Here is a 20,197-nt window from a genome sequence, read left to right as displayed (position 1 = left end):
ACCATACCATGTTCCACGGGGCTAGAAAACATTTTTTTGGCATCAGTCTATGCAGAAGCCTCTGATGAGGTATTTTCCCCAAATGACATGTACTTTTCCAGCTTTCCCAGAAAAATACAAAAATTTTATCAACCACTTTTACTGAACAAAAATGTTACTACTAATTGCTCTTTTAACTTTTACTCTAACAAATTCTTTAAAAAATTTTTGATATCTCTGATGTTTTTGAATTGCACACTCATAGACTATAACTGGATAAAATATACTAGATGATTTCAAAAGATCAATCTTAGTATCTGAATCATTTGGCACATCCTTCATAATATCCAGAATAAATCAGTAGAAATAAAACAATTTTCAAAGAATTCATACATGCTGGAATCTTAGTAAAAGGAGCTGCTAATGCAAAGATGAGTAGGTTCTGCTCATCTTACCAGTTACACGCTTTTCTCTTCATGGAGTAACTGAGGCTTTCTGGTTTGTTTGTGGAACTTTTGTTTGTAGGAAAGCATATACATAGGGCCATATCTTGTTGGTTTCTGTTCCAGAAAATGTTTCCAACACTCCTTTTTTCTAATAATACTCCAGAACTGGCTCCATTTGTGCTTCATTGCTGCAGTCCGGCTGCAGCAAAATAACCGGGGGGTGATGAACAACTTGTGTACATTGATACAGCAGGAATGGGAGCCGTTTATTGTAGGACAACAGAGGTATTTATACATTCCACACAGCTTATCTTAATTAACATAAACTAGATATGGCAGTCAACCAATAAGAAATCTCCACACTTAATGGCTCGCTGGCATTACTTCACAAACCACTCCCTCTGGCAAAATGCCAGGCGCCATCCAGACTTGTTTACAGACTAACATTTGTTAGGCACCATCCTGACTTGTTTATAGACTCTAACACTTCATAAGCCTTCAGTCTCTTGATCACTGTCTCTGGTCTATCATCCTCACGCTGAATCAGAGGCTCTCCCGTCAGACCATCTGTGCCCACAGTTTTGGGAGGGTTGAATTTAATGTTGTAGACTCAAGTCACTGGCTGGATGAATCCAGCGAGCAGTGAGGTGGTGTTTAATGACCTCAAAGGGCACATTCAGATTGATTACTGTGTCTATCTGATAAACTTTATCCAGGGCTTCTGCCTGTGGAAGTGTCCTTGGAAAACCATCCAATAGCCAGTTACATTGGGTGAGATTTTTCAGCTCATGGAGGGCTAGCCGAGTCATGACATCATATGGGATGAGCTTCCCTTGGTCAATAAAAGTCTTGGCTAACACACCAATCTCTGTGCCTTGAAGCATGTTTTGTCAGAGCAGGTCCCCGCTGGAGAGGTGCTTCAGCTCGAAGTGTCTGGTGATGCATGGGGACACAGTGCCCTTGCCGGAGCCAGGAGCCCCCATGATCACTGTGTGCACTAGCCGCGTGGAAGCCCCAATGGCCGCTGACAGAGGACCTGGTAGGGTGGACAGCGCTCACCCGCTTTGAGACCTAGGATGGCCCGCTGGAAGCGCTGCAAGCAGGCAGCGGCCCAGCACCCACGTTCTCTGTACTTTGGATTTTTAAAACAAAGTCTTTACAGGGTTTCCCCAGAAAAACTGGATTTTACCTGTTGCCTTCAGGTAATTTACAAATATTCTGAACTATGGCTTCTGCTCATTTTCATTCTTTTACACACTCCTCATCTACTCTGTGTCTTACAGAAATTTGTTAAAATGTCTTATTTGCTAATGATTGTCTTCCCAGACCATTCTGTTTACTAATGTGTTTATACGTGATTTTATACTTCTTTGCTGTCAGAGAAAGAGAATGAAATAAGTTTGTGCTTGGTCTATTGTCCTGAAATAAAAGCATCCCTCTTCCAGATCATTCCCAATTTTGTCATTCCACCTAAAGCATTCCACATAAACCGTGTCCAGCATACACATCTTTGTCTCTACCTTTCTAGATCTTACAGTAGTCTGTACACAGTTAACCACTCCCTCTCTGTTTCCTTGTTACTACCTTCATATAATATTCTTACTTTCCGGCTGTTCCATTTTAGTCTGCACTGCTAGCTTCCCACTCCTTTACCAGACTCTAAATGTTGAGTTCCTCATGTCTTGGTGCTTCTTGCTTTTCTCATTCTACTCTCATGACCTATATATCATCTATATACAAGTGACTTCTAGTTTTGTATCTTGGCCCAGAAGCCTCTCTTGAATTTTCAGCTGCTGCTATTGCTGCTGCTTTTCTTTTTAGTACCAGGAATTGAATGCATAGGTACTTAAACTCTGAGCCACATTCCAAGCCCTTTTTATTTTTTACTTTTTTTGAGACAGGGTCTCATTAAGTTGCTTAAGGTCTCACAAAGTTGTTGATGCTGAATTTGAACTTGGAGTCCTCCTGCCTCAGCCTCCTGGGTCTCTGGGTTTATAGCCATGAACCATCACACCTGACTGTAAAGCTTCTTAAATTTAGCACTTTCAGAGCTGAATTCTTTTTTTTTTTTTTTTTATTTTATTTTTTTATTTTTTTTTTTTATTGATTATTTAAAGCATTACATAGCTCATGATATATCATCTTTCATACATTAGACTCAAATTGTGTTTTGAACTCCCATTTTCACCCCAAATATAGATTGCAGAATCACATCTGTTACATATTCACATTTTTACATAATGCCATATTAGTGTCTGTTGTATTCTGCTACCTTTCCTAACCCCTACTATCACCCCTCCCCTCCCCTCCCCTCCCATCTTCCCTCTCTATCTCCCCTGCTGTTGTTCAATTCTCTCCCTTTTTTTTTCCCTCCCCCTTGCCCCTCATAGCCTCTTGTAATTTTATGTATCCTTGAAGGTCTCCTACCATTCCCATATGCTTTCCCTTCTCTCTCCGTTTCTCTCCCCCCATTCGTCTTTGTTATCTGTAGTCTTTTCCACATGCTCTTCCTTCCTGTTCTGTTCTTAGTTGTTCTCTTTATATCAAAGCAGACATTTGGCATTTGTTTTTTAGGGCTTGGCTAGCTTCACTTAGCATAATCTGCTCTAATGCCATCCATTTCCCTGCAAATTCTATGATTTTGTCATTTCTTAGTGCTGCATAATATTCCATTGTGTATAGATGCCACATTTTCTTTATCCATTCATCTATTGAAGGGCATCTAGGTTGGTTCCACAGTCTAGCTATTGTGAATTGTGCCGCTATAATCATTGATGCAGCCGTATCCCTATAGTGCGCTCTTTTAAGGTCCTCAGGGAATAGTCCGAGAAGTGCAATAGCTGGGTCAAATGGTGGTTCCATTCCCAGCTTTCCCAGGAATCTCCATACTGCTTTCCAAATTGGCCTCACCATTTTGCAGCCCCACCAGCAGTGTACAAGTGTACCTTTTTCCCCACATCCCCGCCAACACTTGTTGTTGTTTGACTTCATAATGGCTGCCAATCTTACTGGAGTGAGATGGTATCTTAGGGTGGTTTTGATTTGCATTTCTCTGATTGCTAGAGATGGTGAGCATTTTTTCATGAACTTGTTGATTGATTGTATGTCCTCCTCTGAGAAGTGTCTGTTGAGGTCCTTGGCCCATTTGTTAATTGGGTTATTTGTTATCTTATTATTTAATTTTTTGAGTTCTTTGTACATTCTGGATATTAGGGCTCTATCAGAGGTGTGGGGGGTAAAGATTTGTTCCCAGGATGTAGGCTCTCTATTTACCTCTTTTATTGTTTCTCTTGCTGAGAAAAAACTTTTTAGTTTAAGTAAGTCCCATTTGTTTATTCTGGTTGTTAACTCTTGGGCTATGGGTGTCCTATTAAGGAATTTGGAGCCCGACCCCACAATATGTAGATCGGAGCCAACTTTTTCTTCTATCAGACGCAGTGTCTCTGATTTGATATCTAGCTCCCTGATCCATTTTGAGTTAATTTTTGTGGATGGCGAGAGAAAGGGATTCAATTTCATTTTGTTGCATATGGATTTCCAATTTTCCCAGCACCATTTGTTGAAGAGGCTATCCTTCCTCCATTGCATGCTTTTAGCCCCTTTATCAAATATAAGATAGTTGTAACTTTGTGGATTAGTCTCTGTGTCTTCTATTCTGTACCATTGGTCCACCCGCCTGTTTTGGTACCAGTACCATGCTGTTTTTGTTACTATTGCTTTGTAGTACAGTTTGACCTCTGGTATCGCTATACCTCCAGATTCACACTTCCTGCTTAGAATTGCTTTTGCTATTCTGGGTCTTTTGTTTTTCCATATGAATTTCATGATTGCTTTGTCTATTTCTACAAGAAATGCCGTTGGTATTTTGATTGGCATCGCATTAAACCTATAGAGAACTTTGGGTAATATCGCCATTTTGATGATGTTAGTTCTGCCTATCCATGAACAGGGTACATTTTTCCATCTTCTGAGATCTTCTTCTATCTCTCTCTTTAGGGTTCTGTAGTTTTCATTGTATAAATCTTTCACCTCTTTTGTTAGGTTGATACCCAAGTATCTTATTTTCTTTGAGGATATTGTGAATGGAGTGGTTTTCCTTATTTCCATTTCAGAAGTTTTGTTGCTGATATATAGGAATGCCTTTGATTTATGCGTGTTGATTTTATAACCTGCCACTTTGCTGAATTCATTTATTAACTCTAGCAGCTTCTTTGTAGACTCTTTTGGGTCTGTTAAGTATATTATCATGTCATCCGCAAATAGCGATAGTTTAATTTCTTCTTTTCCTATTTTTATGCCTTTAATTTCTTTTGTCTGTCTAATTGCTCTGGCTAGTACTTCGAGAACTAAATTGAATAGAAGTGGTGATAGAGGGCATCCCTGTCTTGTTCCAGATTTTAGAGGGAATGCCTTCAATTTTTCTCCATTCAGAATGATGCTAGCCTGAGGCTTAGCATAGATAGCTTTTACAATGTTGAGGTAAGTTCCTGTTATCCCTAGTTTTTCTAGTGTTTTGAACATAAAGGGATGCTGTACTTTGTCAAATGCTTTTTCTGCATCCATCGAGATGATCATGTGGTTCTTGTCTTTAAGTCTATTGATGTGGTGGATAGCATTTATTGATTTCCGTATATTGAACCATCCTTGCATCCCAGGAATGAATCCTACTTGATCATGGTGCACAAGTTTTCTGATATGTTTTTGTATTCGATTCGCCAGAATTTTATTGAGAATTTTTGCATCCAAGTTCATTAGAGATATTGGTCTGTAGTTTTCTTTCTTTGAAGTATCTTTGTCTGGTTTTGGGATCAAAGTGATGTTGGCCTCATAGAATGAATTTGGAAGAGCTCCTTCTTTTTCTATTTCTTGAAATAGCTTGAAAAGTATTGGTATTAATTCTTCTTTGAAGGTTTTGTAGAACTCCGCTGTATACCCATCTGGTCCAGGGCTTTTCTTAGTTGGTAGTCTTTTGATGGCTTCTTCTATTTCTTCTTTTGTTATTGGTCTGTTTAAATTGTGTGTGTCTTCCTGTCTCAATCTGGGCAATTCATATGCCTTAAGAAATTTATCGATATCTTCGTTATCTTCTATTTTATTAGAATATAGGGTTTCAAAATACTTTCTAATTATCTTCTGTATTTCTGTAGTGTCTGTTGTGATATTGCCTTTTTCATCCCGTATGTTAGTAATTTGAGTTCTCTCTCTTCTTCTTTTCGTTAGCGTGGCTAAGGGCTTGTCTATCTTATTTATTTTTTCAAAGAACCAACTTTTAGTTTTATCTATTTTTTCAATGGTTTCTTTTGTTTCAATTTCATTGATTTCTGCTCTAATTTTAATTATTTCTTGTCTTCTACTACATTTGCTGTTGTTTTGCTCTTCCTTTTCTAGATTTTTGAGGTGTTGTGTGAGTTCATTTATTTGTTGGTTTTTTCTTTTTTTGAGGAAAGAACTCCAAGAAATGAATTTCCCTCTTAAAACTGCTTTCATTGTGTCCCATAAATTCCGGTATGTTGTGTCTGTGTTATCATTTGACTCTAAGAATTTTTCCATCTCCTCCTTTATGTCTTCTATAACCCATTGATCATTCAATAACATATTGTTCATTTTCCATGTGATGTAGGATTTTTCCTTCCTTCTTTTATCATTGATTTCCAATTTCATTCCATTATGGTCAGATATGGTGCATGGTATTATCTCCACGCCTTTATATTTACTAAGAGTTGTCTTATGGCATAATATATGGTCTATCTTTGAGTAGGATCCATGTGCTGCTGAGAAGAACGTGTATCCACTTGATGATGGTTGATATATTCTATATATGTCGGTTAAGTCTAGATTATTGATTGTGCTGTTGAGTTTTATAGTTTCTTTATTCAGTTTTTGTCTAGAGGATCTGTCTAATGGCGAGAGCGGTGTGTTGAAGTCACCCATAATTATTGTGTTGTGGTCTATTTGACTCTTGAACTTGAGGAGAGTTTGTTTTATGAACGTTGCAGCTCCATTGTTGGGTGCATACAAATTGATGATTGTTATGTCTTGTTGGTGGATGGTTCCTTTTAACAGTATATAGTGACCTTCTTTGTCCTTCTTGATTAACTTAGGTTTGAAGTTGATTTTATTCGATATGAGTATGGCCACTCCTGCTTGCTTCCGAGGGCCATGTGAGTGGTATGATTTTTCCCAACCTTTTACCTTCAGCCTGTGTATGTCTTTTCCTATCATATGAGTCTCTTGAAGGCAGCATATTGTTGGATTTGTTTTTTTGATCCAGTTTACTAGCCTATGTCTCTTGATTGGTGAGTTTAGGCCATTAACATTTAAGGTTACAATTGAGATATGATTTGTATTTCCAGTCATGCTTCTTTATTTATTTATTTTAGTTTGGTTAGTTTTGCTTTTTGGTTATTTTCCTCCCCCTTTACTGAGATACTTCCTGCTGTTAGTTTTGGGCACTATTTTTCACATCCTCTTCTTGTAGTGTTTTGTTCAAAATGCTTTGCAGAGCTGGTTTTCTTGCTGCAAATTCTTTTAGCTTTTGTTTATCGTGAAAGATTTTAATTTCATTGTCAAATTTGAAGCTCAATTTTGCTGGATATAGTATTCTTGGTTGGAATCCATTATTTTTCAGCGTTTGAAATACGTTATTCCAGGATCTTCTCGCTTTCAAAGTTTGTGATGAGAAATCTGTCGTTAACCTAATTGGTTTACCCCTGAAAGTAATCTGCCTCTTTTCTCTCGTAGCTTTTAATATTCTCTCCTTGTTCTGTACGTTGGCTATCTTCATAATTATATGTCTTGGGGTTGGTCTATTATGGTTTTGAATGTTTGGGGTCCTGTAGGCTTCCAGGATTTGGCAATCCATTCCATCTTTCATCTCTGGGAAGTTTTCTAGAATTATTTCATTTAATATGCTGTCCATTCCTTTGGTTTGAATCTCTGTGCCTTCTTCTATCCCTATGACTCTCAGATTTGGTTTTTTTATGACATCCCATATCTCTTGAATAGATTGCTCGTGGGAATTAAGCATCTTTTCTGTGTTGACTATATTCTTTTCAAGTTGATAAACTTTGTCTTCATTATCTGATGTTCTGACTTCTACTTGATCAAGTCTATTTGTAATATTCTCGTTTGAGTTTTTAATTTGGTTTATAGTTTCCTGGAATTCTAGGATTATTGTTTGATTTTTTTTTAATATCTCTATCTCCTGGTAGAGCTCGTTCTTTGCCATTTGAATTTGTTTGTTTAATTCATTTTCAAAATATATTTTTATTTCTTGGACTTGCTGTCTCATGTCTTCTCTAATATTCCTTTCCATTCGAGTTAGGTATGCCTTGAGTTCTTTCCCTATACCTGTTTCTGAAGTTTCTATGTCCTCCTGTAGAATTGAGTAGTCTTGCATTGTTTGTAATCCTTTTTTCCCTTGTTTTCTCATGTTGTCCACGTTACTTTCCAGCTCTTTTTGATTGTCGTGTTTCTGCTCTCCTCTATAGATTTGTTTTGTTTCTGTATTACTCTGATGTCTCTCCTTTGTGTTGTTGAAGTATGACTGCTAACGTGGATTCCGCTGGGAAGGAATTCCGACGTTCGAGCTCCAGTGACGACACTACTCTGCTATGACGGGCCCCAGTCTCCTTGCTGGGGTGCCCTAATGGGGGGGTGTGACTGGACTGTCTCTGTGTGGTTTCAGCTTCCGGTCGTGGCAGGCGGGTAGACTCCAGCCGCCCAGTATCACAGGCCGCGGGCAGGTGATCCGTCACCAACGGGAGGGCGTTCTCCTACCGCCAAGTTACGCGGGCAGTGGGTGAACTGTCGCCGGTGGGCCTGCAGTTTACAGCTGCCCAGTCGCGAGGGCCTTGCCTCTAGGTTCCTGGTTTCTCCTGCTAGCCTTGGTTTCTCCTGCTAGACCAGATTTCCCCTCAGTGATGATTCTCGGCAGTTCAAACTGTACTCTGTGCCTGTTTTGTTGTTGCAATCTGTCGGACAGTGGCGGTGGATACTTCAGCTGTCCAAGATGGTGGCCGCTGGTTACCTTAGTGGAGTGTCCCTTGTGGGGGGTGGGGCTGTACCGCTTCCGTCCCCGCCAACAATCCCGAACTCAGCCCGGGGGTCAGTGCAGGCTTGGGCTTAGCTGGTGGGATACCACCGTGTCGCAGCCACTTAATTCCTTGCTGACTCGTTAACCCCTTCTCTGGGGCGCCACGCCTTCTGTAGCCTCGGGGCAGGCCGCGCGAATCAGACAGCCTGGATCTCCGGGGTCACACCATTGGCTTTTGGGATCCCCAGCACTCTATGGTTTTGATTTTTTCTGCTTGCCCCTCCCCAGCGCTGGCTAGACAGGTTTTCTTTTGGCCGCTGATGGGAGGGGGGGGGGTTGAGGGTCAGGTGCCTCTAGCTCTCCTTTAGTCTTTATGCAGGCTCACTCTGATAGTCCCTCCCCCTGAAAGTCTAGGAGAGATTTTAAGCGAAATCCCCCTATGTATGGGGGCTGAGCTGGGTGATACACACCTGTTTGTTGTTGCAATCTGTCGGCGAGTGGCGGTGGTTACTTCCGCTGTCCAAGATGGTGGCCGCTGGTTACCTTAGTGGAGTGTCCCTTGTGGGGGGTGGGGCTGTACCGCTTCCGTCCCCGCCAACAATCCCGAACTCAGCCCGGGGGTCAGTGCGGGCTTGGGCTTGGCTGGTGGGATACCACCGTGTCGCAGTCACTTAATTCCCTGCTGACTATTTAACCCCTTCTCTGGGGCGCCACGCCTTCTGTAGCCTCGGGGCAGGCTGCGCGAATCAGACAGCCTGGATCTCCGGGGTCACACCGTTGGCTTTTGGGATCCCCAGCACTCTATGGTTTTGATTTTTTCTGCTTGCCCCTCCCCAGCGCTGGCTAGACAGGTTTTGTTTTGGCCGCTGATGGGAGGGGGGCGGGTTGAGGGTCAGGTGCCTCTAGCTCTCCTTTAGTCTTTATGCAGGCTCACTCTGATAGTCCCTCCCCCTGAAAGTCTAGGAGAGATTTTAAGCGAAATCCCCCTATGTATGGGGGCTGAGCTGGGTGACACACACCTGTTTGTTGTTGCAATCTGTCGGCGAGTGGCGGTGTTTACTTCCGCTGTCCAAGATGGTGGCCGCTGGTTACCTTAGTGGAGTGTCCCTTGTGGGGGGTGGGGCTGTACCGCTTCCGTCCCCGCCAACAATCCCGAACTCAGCCCGGGGGTCAGTGCGGGCTTGGGTTTAGCTGGTGGGATACCACCGTGTCGCAGCCACTTAATTCCCTGCTGACTATTTAACCCCTTCTCTGGGGCGCCACGCCTTCTGTAGCCTCGGGGCAGGCCGCGCGAATCAGACAGCCTGGATCTCCGGGGTCACACCGTTGGCTTTTGGGATCCCCAGCACTCTATGGTTTTGATTTTTTCTGCTTGCCCCTCCCCAGCGCTGGCTAGACAGGTTTTGTTTTGGTCGCTGATGGGAGGGGGGGGGTTGAGGGTCAGGTGCCTCTAGCTCTCCTTTAGTCTTTATGCAGGCTCACTCTGATAGTCCCTCCCCCTGAAAGTCTAGGAGAGATTTTAAGCGAAATCCCCCTATGTATGGGGGCTGAGCTGGGTGACACACACCTGTTTGTTGTTGCAATCTGTCGGCGAGTGGCGGTGTTTACTTCCGCTGTCCAAGATGGTGGCCGCTGGTTACCTTAGTCCAGAGCTGAATTCTGATTATTTCCCTTTCCCCAAGTCTGCCTTCTTACTTCTCCATCTCAGTAAATGGCATCACCATCAAATCTTGCCATCTTGATATGTTTCTATCACTCTTAACTTCTAGTTTACAACACTCATTTCCTGCTAAAAACAGCTAAGTCATTCAAAAATCAAACCCTTCTATTGAAAGACTTCTTTAACTATCATGATGGGCTAATGAGTTGATTATAGCACCCATTTATTTGAAAATAATACATGATTATTATTTTTAAATTTTTATCTATAGTATTGAGGAGAACTGTTCAAACTCGTCCTGCTCCACGAATTCCTCCAACTGTGGAAATCATTGAGAAGGAACAAAATTGGGAAAAGACTTTACCTATTGATACAGACATCCAGAATTCAAGTGAAGAGAGTCGTCTTTTCACTCAGAGGTGGAGAGTCTCTCACATGGGAGAAGATTTAGAGAATAAAGTTCAGACCCCTTTTGTTAACTTTTCACAGAACCTCTGCAATTTCCATCCCAACACTCAGCAATCAAGAAATCTTGCCTTCTCAGAAGAGCCCTCAGTACAAGGAAATGGGCAACAGCTTAGAACAAATGAGGCATCATTGGTACAAAGAAAGGACGTAATGGCACGAATTGCTGAGTTAACACTGCAGAATTCAGCCATCAAGACACAGCTAAATAATATTACTTGTCCAGTGGGAGAGCAAGAGGATGGACTGCGGGAATTGAATAAACAGGAAAGTGCAGGCGATGTGACTGCTGTGAGTACCACTTACACATTAACAGGGGACATGTAGGGATTTAGGCGTGGGCATCTTAAAGAGGTTTTTTTTTTTTTTTTCAGAAGTGATTCTGGATAGCTTTTAGGCAGTCACTAGATAGCTTATGCTTTGGCATGTTCTCTTCACAAGATAGTTAAAAGATACTGATTAGTTTATATTGAACATAGAAGACAACATGAAAGAAAAAAATACTTGAATGAAGAAAATAGGACTAAGGTAAAATGTGTAGGAAAGCTAAAATTAGACTAAAAAGGTTTTTAAATATAAAATATATAGAATTAATATGACTTGAAAGATGCTATACAACTACATTTTACTGAAACTATTTTGACTCTTAAAATAGCTCATAAAAGAGTAATTGGCTTTCCATTTATGACCAGCCAATTTTTTTAAGACATAACATGCATGTGCTGAAATGATGTTAAAGGATCATTAAAGTCAGAGTTTAATGTGCATATGACTCATGGTGTGGCGGGGGGTCTTGTTTAAACGTGGTTTCTGGATGAGCAGGACTAGGGTAGGACCTGTGAATTTCTAATAAGTTTCTAAATGATGCTAATGCTGCCAGTCCAGGTGCTCTATTTTGATAAGCAAAATTCTGCATGTTATAGTACAGGAGTTTTATAAGTAAAATAAACTTCATGGGCTAACCTGTAACTTAAACCTTGATTTCATTATTTGTGGGGAGAAAAGGGACTCTTAAGTTCCAACTGGGAGTGTTTATAACACACCTTCTTGTGCAGTTCCCCATGATAACATATATTTTGTTTTATCAATTTTTGAGCCAAAGTGTCTTCTATGAGGGTTCTAATGGAGGCAGTACAATGTTTTTTGCATTGGGAAGGACATAAGCATCCTTATTATGAATTAGGGACTCCTGAGGTGGCTGTGTCTGTGTTTTAAAAGTAATGGATTGAGGGCTTTGGTGGGCAAGGTAAGGGAGAGGTGAGTGTAGGGGCCACATCTGACATCCCTGGCTCATGGGGAATAAGGAGAATGTGGAACTGAGCCACAGAAGTAGTAGTCAGAGCTGGGGTTGGTGGTGCACATCTAAAATCCCAGATGAGGTAGGAGGATTGCAAATTTAAGACCAGCCTCAGCAATGCAATTTAGGCTCTAAGCAACTTAGTGATGACTCTTTCTCAAAAAAATAAAAAGAGCTGGGCATGTAGTTCAGTGGTAAAACACCCCTAAGTTTAATCTCCAGTACTAACAACAATAATAACCAAAACAAAAAAAGTAGTCAGAAGTGACTGGTAGATGAAGAGCCAGAAAGTGGTTTTAGGAGTAGGAAGTAGCCATTGGTACAGGTCTAAGAACAAACTGCCTCAATTTTGAGTAATTGTTTGCAGAGTTTTGAAGATTATTTGAAATAGGTAACTCTTGGTTTAAAAATGATAGCACAGTTATATATTGAGCTTGTGTCCTTTCCTATTTAGAATATACATCAGTCTAGAAAAGACAATCTATTATTGTTGCCCACACCACCCTCTTTTGTTTTAATTGAAAATACAACATGATCTTTAATCATGCTGATTTACTTATTATTTTTTTAAACTAATAGACAAGCTAAAATTTAGGAAATTCTATTAGGGATTGCTTTTTCCCAAAGGGAAGTATTAAGTGACATTATTGTGAAATTACTGTGAATGATATAAATATACTTCTCTTGGGAGTTTTCAGATTGAACTTAATGTTATATTCCTTTCCAATTACAACTATTCTTGAATCAGTTATCCTAAGCTAAAAGTGGTCAGAAGGAGTAACTGGGTTTTCAGAATCTTTGTCAAATAATTCACTTTGTGTGTTTGAAGATTGTAATTGTAGAAACAGCTGTTTCAAATAAAGCAGATCCTCCTTTGTAATGTGTCCAACTTCAGATCTGTCATCAATAGGTGTGTGGCATTTAGCTTACTAGGAGTTATCTCTTTGCTCCTGTGATCTCTTGTGCAGCTTAGCAAATACTAAGAGATGCAGGAAAGCTTTGTCAAACAGACTGTGTGTTCAGACATAGGCACTGGAGGAGGGTATATGTGGTAATAGTAGTAGGAGGTTTAGCATCCTTTTACTTTAGTCCTAATTCTTCAATTAAAGGATTTGTAAATTCTATTGCTTTCCCACTATTCACATTTGTATATAGCAAGGCTAAGAACATTAACTTGCTTACACTTGATAGAAAAATTAAAATAGTGTGGATTTTTTTTTCCATGTTGAATTTATACCTTTTTTTTCTTTTTTCCCCAAAGACTTTTCCAGTAGCACAATCTATAGCACCCAGTAGCATGGAGGAACGGATTGCAGAATTGAATCGACAGAGTATGGAGGCTCGGGGGAAACTACTTCAGTTGATAGAACAGCAGAAACTTGTTGGTTTGAATCTCTCCTCTTCAGCAGTATCACCTGTTCAGTCGCCTCGAAGAGCATGGACTGGTTGGTCACACATTCATGATTTATAAACTAGAAATAGGAAGGTTTTTACTTTACTAATTTTACAAGTTTGTATTGAACCAAAAGAAATCTTCAATTTCATACCAAAAGAAACAGGCTTGTTTGTGTCAGAGTGTAAGTGACAGAGATAGGACTAGAAAGCAGGTCTCCTAATCTTCTTTAGCCCATTTGATCTTTGGTGTTTGAGTTCCTAAGTTGCTCTACTTCTAGATGAGATTCATTATGGTACATACACTGTAGCTAATTATAAAATATAAGCATCAAAATTATAACTGAAATTTCATTAACATCAGATTACAAATTAGTGTTCTGTTAAAACCATTAAAACATTTTCATTTGTTAATTTAAAAACTTTCGGTTCTCTTGTTACATTTAGGAATGTGAAAAGCTAGAGGGAACTCTGAATAATAGAATAGTAATTTTAAAAGTTATCATAGCATTCCCATTGAAAAATGATACTGAGGAAATGAAGTAGATCTCAAGTTGATTTTTAGCCAGAATTTCATTTAAGACCCTGAAGGAATGGAGCTACTTGAAGAGCATAGAGAATGATTTAGGTCCAGAATAAGAGAAGATTCGAATTATCAGGAATAGATAAAGCTCTATCAGTGAAGCGCTCCCTAAGGTGTCCAAACAGGTGTTTTAGAGGACTCATTTGTCTTATGCTGATTGAAATAGGTTACCTTTAGGGCATCTGCCAGTAAGAATTTTTGCCTCAATTATAAATTATTTCTTTTTGAAATAATTTTCTAGAAAAGCAGATTTTCTGGAAAGTACTGGAAAATGATACAAGTAATGCATTTCCCAGGGTCCTTCCTCTTTCTCTAGGCTTCTTCACATGTCAGCCTTGTATTCTAGTCTTTTTTTTTTTTTTTAAAGAGAGAGTGAGAAGGGGGAGAGAGAGAATTTTTAATATTTATTTTTTAGTTCTCGGTGAACACAACATCTTTGTTGGTATGTGGTGCTGAGGATCGAACCCGGGCCGCACGCATGCCAGGCAAGCACGCTACCACTTGAGCCACATCCCCAGCCCCTGTATTCTAGTCTTTATAGTTCTGAAGTCTAAAATCAAATTTTGATTAGAATAAACAAACTTTTCAAACTACTATGTGCCTGCCACTTGGGTCTTGAATATTCAGATATTCAAGTTGGAGAACAGGCAACAAACAAACAACTAAATAAGTGAGATAATGTCAGTACTGAGTACAATGAAGAAACATAAAGCAGATCACTTTTAAGAATAATTTTATGATTAAATATGACATCTTTGTCTCATAATTCTATAAGGTTAAAAATGCCTTTATTATGTCATCTAGAACTCAACACAGCCTAAGTGTAGATAGGGCTGTTATTATGCCAATTTAATAAGTAAGCTGAGGTACACAAAGTTTAAGTGATCTGTCTGAAGTTCGCAAATTGTGGATCTGTGTCTGTGTTCTTTTCATTCCAGTGATTATATCTCAGGTTTTTTTTTTTTTTTTTTTTTGGTAAGTAAAATTCTTAGTTGCATAGGAATCTCTCTGGGATATCCTGATAAAAATAAGAATAAATAATTTGCCATGAAAAAAGAAGTTTGATTTTTTTAGGGAAACTAAGGAACATTTTATAAAATAGGGCTTTTATTACCCCTCAATGCCATGAAATCACTGGTTTTAAGTAGTGGTTCACAGGAGCCTCTCTGAAACTGCCTGGGATGGACATAAAGTCTTTCACCAGTAAATATGTAATAAATGCTTGTTAATCGAGAACCTACTTTGAAATATTGAAAATGTACATAATTATACTTACTTTTGGCAGTATGAGCTCCTCAGCCAGTTTCCCCCCTCCAATGTTAGTGTTGTCAACAACTGTAATACTGTTATAAATTTAAAAGATTGAAATTTTTACTAAATGACTTCAGAAATTTTTTTTTCCTTTTTCTTTCTTTTTTAGGAATTTTTTTTTTTTTTTTAAAAGCTCTTTTTGAAAAAGATCTCAAATTCTTTAGGGCTAGCTTTTCTGTTTTTTTGCTTCCAGATCTGACATGATACCATGTGCCTGAAGATTCTGGCTCTCCATGAACTGACATGCTCCTGAATTGACACTAGTAACTAAGTTTCTTGTCTCACAGTTTATTTAAAAAAAAAAAAAAAGGGGGGCTGGGGATGTGGCTCAAGTGGTAGCGCGCTCGTCTGGCATGCGTGCGGCCCGGGTTCGATCCTCAGCACCACATACCAACAAAGATGTTGTGTCCGCCGAGAACTGAAAAATAAATATTAAAAATTCTCTCTCTCTCTCTCTCTCTCTCTCTCCCCTCTCTCACTCTCTCTTTAAAAAAAAAAAAAAAAATCTTTCAAGTGTGTACCTGTGGGGCATAGTGATAAGAATGTGCAAAGAAATTCCCAAATTTTAATAAGATTGAAATTGAAAAAAAAAATCTTTTTTATTTTTCTTTTGGGTGTACCAGGGGTTGAACTAAGGGGCACTCAACCACTGAGCCTCATCCCCTGCTCTGTTTTGCAGTTTGTTTAGAGACAGGGTTGCTTAGCACCTTGCTTTTGCTGAAGCTGGCTTTGAACTTGCAATTTTCCCATCTTAGCCTCCCAAACCACTGGGATTATAGGCATGCACCACCATGCCTGGCAGAATTGAGAAAAATTTTTATTTTACCTATTGAAAGTTAATGAAAATAGTATTTACTTTTATATTTTAGAAGGAGGAAAGAGGACCATTGAGGTATCTATTCCAGGAGCAGAAGCCCCAGAAAATACAAAATGTGATACTATCTCTCCTCTCAGTGGGATAAGTACAAGAAGGTAAGTTACTGCATGAATAGTTACTTTGAAAAAATTAAGAATGTGGTTTGTGTTTTATTCTCTTTGTGAGAAAAGGATGTGTATAATATGTGGCTTAAGTTCAGACTCATGTAGAGCAAATAAAGTAAAGAGAATTTGGGGGCAATAAAATGAATGAGGAATAAATTTTTAATTAAGTAGAAAATCATGGGTTGGCTACTGAAAACAAACATGGGCTTACACATGTGTAGAGTATTTATGAATTATGATTTAGGAGGTATATATGAAGGTAATATATGACAGGGTGGTTAAATTAAACAGTAGCATCTTCCTCCTTTATAGTAGGTGAAACTGAAGCTCACAGAGCTAATTGGGTGGGTTGCCTAGATGGTCCACATGGTTGGTAATTGGTGACACAGAAAGTCTTCTGTCTCTACTCCACATCTTCACTATTGTACTGTACTGCTTCTGTTCTCATTGCTCTTGAGTGTTTTGACCTTCTTCCCCTCCACTGCACAACAATTTTTCATCTTTAGTATTAAAAACTTATTTGTATGTTATTGTAATGGCAGATACATGTCATTATACAGTTGTCAAAATCCACAGAGTGCACTATACAAATAGTAAAACCTCATGTAAATTATGGATTTTAGTTAATAATAGCTTATCAATATCAGTTGTAACAATAGATGTGCCACATTAATGCTACATGCTAATAATAGAGGAAACTGTGTTTGTTGGAAGTGGGGTGAGGGTGGTACTTGGCAGCTTTGTATTTTCCACTCAGTCTTTTTGTAAACCTAAAGCTGCTGTAAAAAAATAAATTCCATTAGTTAAGGAAAAAAGGAGTTATATGTTGGTGATATTATGTTATAAATAACTTACCTTATTTGAATCTAAGTTATTCATTTTTTTTTCAAGATTGAGAATTGTTATTGTTTTCATAATTTATTGAGTTTATTAATAATATCTCACTCTCTGTCACTTTATTTTTAATAAATAGATCTTCAGGGGCAACTAGTAACTCTTGTTCTCCTTTAAATGCCACCTCAGGAAGTGGGCGATTCACACCTCTTCTTCCAAGAACAAAGGTAAATTATAAAATGTCTTTGTAAAATACATGTAGGGATCAAGAGTGAGGGTAGAAGATGACTAATTTGCTGTTTTCCAATCTTAGTTGTCATTTCTGTTATCCTAAAGATGATATAAATTCTCAGAAGAAATTCACCTTTATTAGAAAAACAACAAACCATATATTTGTTTTGCTTTCCAGGGTAACTAAGGAATAAGATAAAATTCAATAGGATTTCAACAGTCCTTAAAGACTGGATATTACTGGTTTCAGATAGAGCTTCCCAAATATTGTAGAAGGACATCCAGGTGTGCCTTGAATGGGTTGTGGGTACACCAGAATATTGGTTCCCCAGTTGTTCCTGTGTCTAGGTAGAATATGGTATAACAGAGACCTGGTTCAGGCATTTAACGAGCCATATCTGAGTGTGATCCTAGTTAAACAGGTTATGGTTCAAAAGATAAATAAATGTTTTATGTAGTCTTCATGTTTCAGTTTACTACAGGAATGTTTAGAAGCTTGAATTTTTACAAAAGATGTTTTTATTTTTCCTGTGTTGATAATGCAGTAAAATATAGTTCCTTTCAGTGTTTAGTCTTAGAAAATTATGAGGTAGTCTTTAAAATTATAAAAATGACTTTTGCTGACTTGAGCTAACAACTGTCTATGGGGGGAATCTTTGTTATTATTAACTTCAGTAATCAGAACAAAGAATGGATGCTTATAGCCCCCACATTGATTGATAGCCTTAGCTACCACAGTTGCCTAGCACTAAAATTTTTGTCTTTTTCTATTCTAAAAAAGTTTTAAAATTAGCTATTTTATGTAATTTATTCTTATTAGTTTCTGGAACTTAGTAACACTTAATTTACTAAGATGAAATAACTTTTAAAAAATAATTAAAATTATAACCAAGAGTCACATAAAATATTAGACTTAATCCTTTTTTAAAAATGAGAACTCTTGGGGCTGGGGTTGTAACTCAGTGGTAGAGCGCTTGCTCACTCTATGTGTGAGGCACTGGGTTCAATCCTCAGCACCACATAAAAAATAAATAAAATAAAGGTATCATGTCCATCTACAACTTAAAAAAAATACTTCTTATTTTTAAAAAAATGAGGACTCTTAAATCAATAAGGAGGTCTGTTGATCAGTGGTCAGTTATTTGGTGGTGAATAACAATTGCCAATAATAATTTAATTTCTAGTACCATTTAATGTAACAGGATGACTTTGTTGTATATACTTGTTCTAAATGATCTGTATATCTTGAGTTGTCTCATGTTTCTGGTTACCTTCTAAATCTTTTCTGTATCTTTGTTCAACAGATTGAGAAACAAAATGAAGAAGGCTGGTTTGCTCTTTCTACTCATGTGTCTTAAGTGAGGTTGAAATTGCATTTTACGGAGTTTGTACTCAGTAATTTATTCTTGGCCTTCCACAGTCCTTTCCCTGCTCCTGCTTTCAAGTTTTTATGTACTTCTTCAGATAAAACCTACAGAGATCCTGTGAATTAATACTAATACAACAGAAAAAATTTTATTTTAATTTTTTAGCTTTTCAAATAGATTTTCAACAGCCAGCCAATGTATAATTCCCTGTGAATAAAATTTTGATTGTAGGGAAATTAAAGTTTTATTTTCTAATAACTTCTTAAGTACTTTAAGGTTTTTTGTTTTTTTAAGCAATTCATTTTTACCTAGTACTATCATCTTGAATCAGATTTTGTTGTTGTTTACTGCAGCTTAAATGTTAATATATTTCATTTTTCTTTTTCTTGAAGAAATTAGTTGCTTTGCATGTAACATACAATAAGATGCTTCTATTAGAATCTGGCATTGAGAAAAATGTAACACTTTCTTTTGGTTTCTTTTTTGGTGGGAATATATTGCTGTCTATCAAGTGGAATAGGCAGCTTTTTAAAATAGGTATGGGAAGGCTGAGGATGTGGCTCAGTGGTAGAGTGCTTGCCTAGCATGTGTGAAACCCTGGGTTTGATCCCCAGCACCACAAAAAATTAAAAAAACAGAATTAAAAAAAAATAGGTATGAAAGTGTTTGTATTTGCTTAAGCAGGTAAGACTGGATATATATATTATAAAATTCTTATTTAATTTTTAAAGGTGAAAAATCAATAATGATAATGTACATAAAATAAATAATGATCATAGAGCTCAAATGTCTAAAGGTAGAAACATTGGTTCAATGGTCTATTTAGTGTTTGAAACAGAATTAAATAAAAACACTTGTCATTAATTTTCTTACCCCAGAATCCAAGCAGATTCATTCAGAATAGGTTTTTCTTTCAGGCACCTGTTTGGTTCTCAAATATTGGTTTCTGTTTTCAACTTGAGTGAAGTGGGACCTGGGAAGGGCAGCACATTGAAACTACCAGGGGAATTTTCTCTGACAAAACCTTTCTGCCCTCTGAATTGTAAATCTCTGTCCTAGCCCCATGCAACTTTTTACCTGGACCTTTTTATTGTTATGGCAAAAATAAAATTATTTTCTGAAGCACTATGGATTTATTTATGTGATGTCATGTGTATTCGTTTGCATTCTTGCAGATTATTCCATCATTTGCACATTTTGAAACTCGGTAATTAATTATATACCTGTCAGTGACATAAGCCATTTTAGTGTTGCTCTTTATCAAAATGTTATCTGCTTGCTTCATGAATATATTCTTTTTAAAAATATGTTTATTGGTATATTTTTGTTATGCATAATGATGGTATTTGTTGTAAATATTCATATATGCACGCAATATAATAATACAATTTGGCCAAACATTTCCCAGTACTTCTCCCCTCCCTCCCTACCTCTCACCCCCTGATTCTTTTCCTCTACTGATCTCCCATTCACTTTTCATGAGATCCCTGCCCCCCACTCACCTTTCTTTTCCTTTTTCCTCTATTACTTCCACATATGAGAGGAAAAACATATGACCCTTGACTTTCTGAGTTTGGCTTATTTCACTCAACATACTTGTCATCCATTTTCCTCTA

The 20,197-nt window shown here is 38.2% G+C and overlaps 1 protein-coding gene and 1 pseudogene across 13 annotated transcripts in view; one reads left to right on the top strand and one right to left on the bottom strand.

Moving 5' to 3' along the window:
* Positions 1-19,790, top strand: part of SPICE1 (spindle and centriole associated protein 1) — a 71,150-nt gene extending 51,360 nt beyond the window's left edge. For 9 of the 12 annotated variants that reach the window (XM_081301630.1, XM_081301639.1, XM_081301629.1 and 6 more), the window contains exons 14-18: positions 10,392-10,876; positions 13,144-13,327; positions 16,038-16,140; positions 17,123-17,210; positions 18,519-19,787. In XM_081301630.1, the coding sequence (XP_081157756.1) occupies positions 10,392-10,876; positions 13,144-13,327; positions 16,038-16,140; positions 17,123-17,210; positions 18,519-18,572 (914 nt within the window). In that variant the 3' untranslated portion in view covers positions 18,573-19,787. Of the gene's footprint in view, positions 1-10,391; positions 10,877-13,143; positions 13,328-16,037; positions 16,141-17,122; positions 17,211-18,518 lie in introns of all 12 variants that reach the window. The other 3 variants (XM_081301631.1, XM_081301640.1, XM_081301632.1) reach the window with 3 other exon arrangements.
* LOC308653142 (GTP:AMP phosphotransferase AK3, mitochondrial-like) lies at positions 39-1,552 on the bottom strand (annotated as a pseudogene). The gene has a single exon. The product of its transcript is annotated as a GTP:AMP phosphotransferase AK3, mitochondrial-like (transcript).
* Positions 19,791-20,197: the final 407 nt, after the last annotated feature.

The sequence above is a fragment of the Spermophilus citellus genome, assembly GCF_964194105.1.
Source record: "Spermophilus citellus genome assembly, chromosome: 7".
NCBI lineage: Eukaryota > Metazoa > Chordata > Mammalia > Rodentia > Sciuridae > Spermophilus > Spermophilus citellus.
This window is presented reverse-complemented; position numbering and strand designations above follow the sequence as displayed.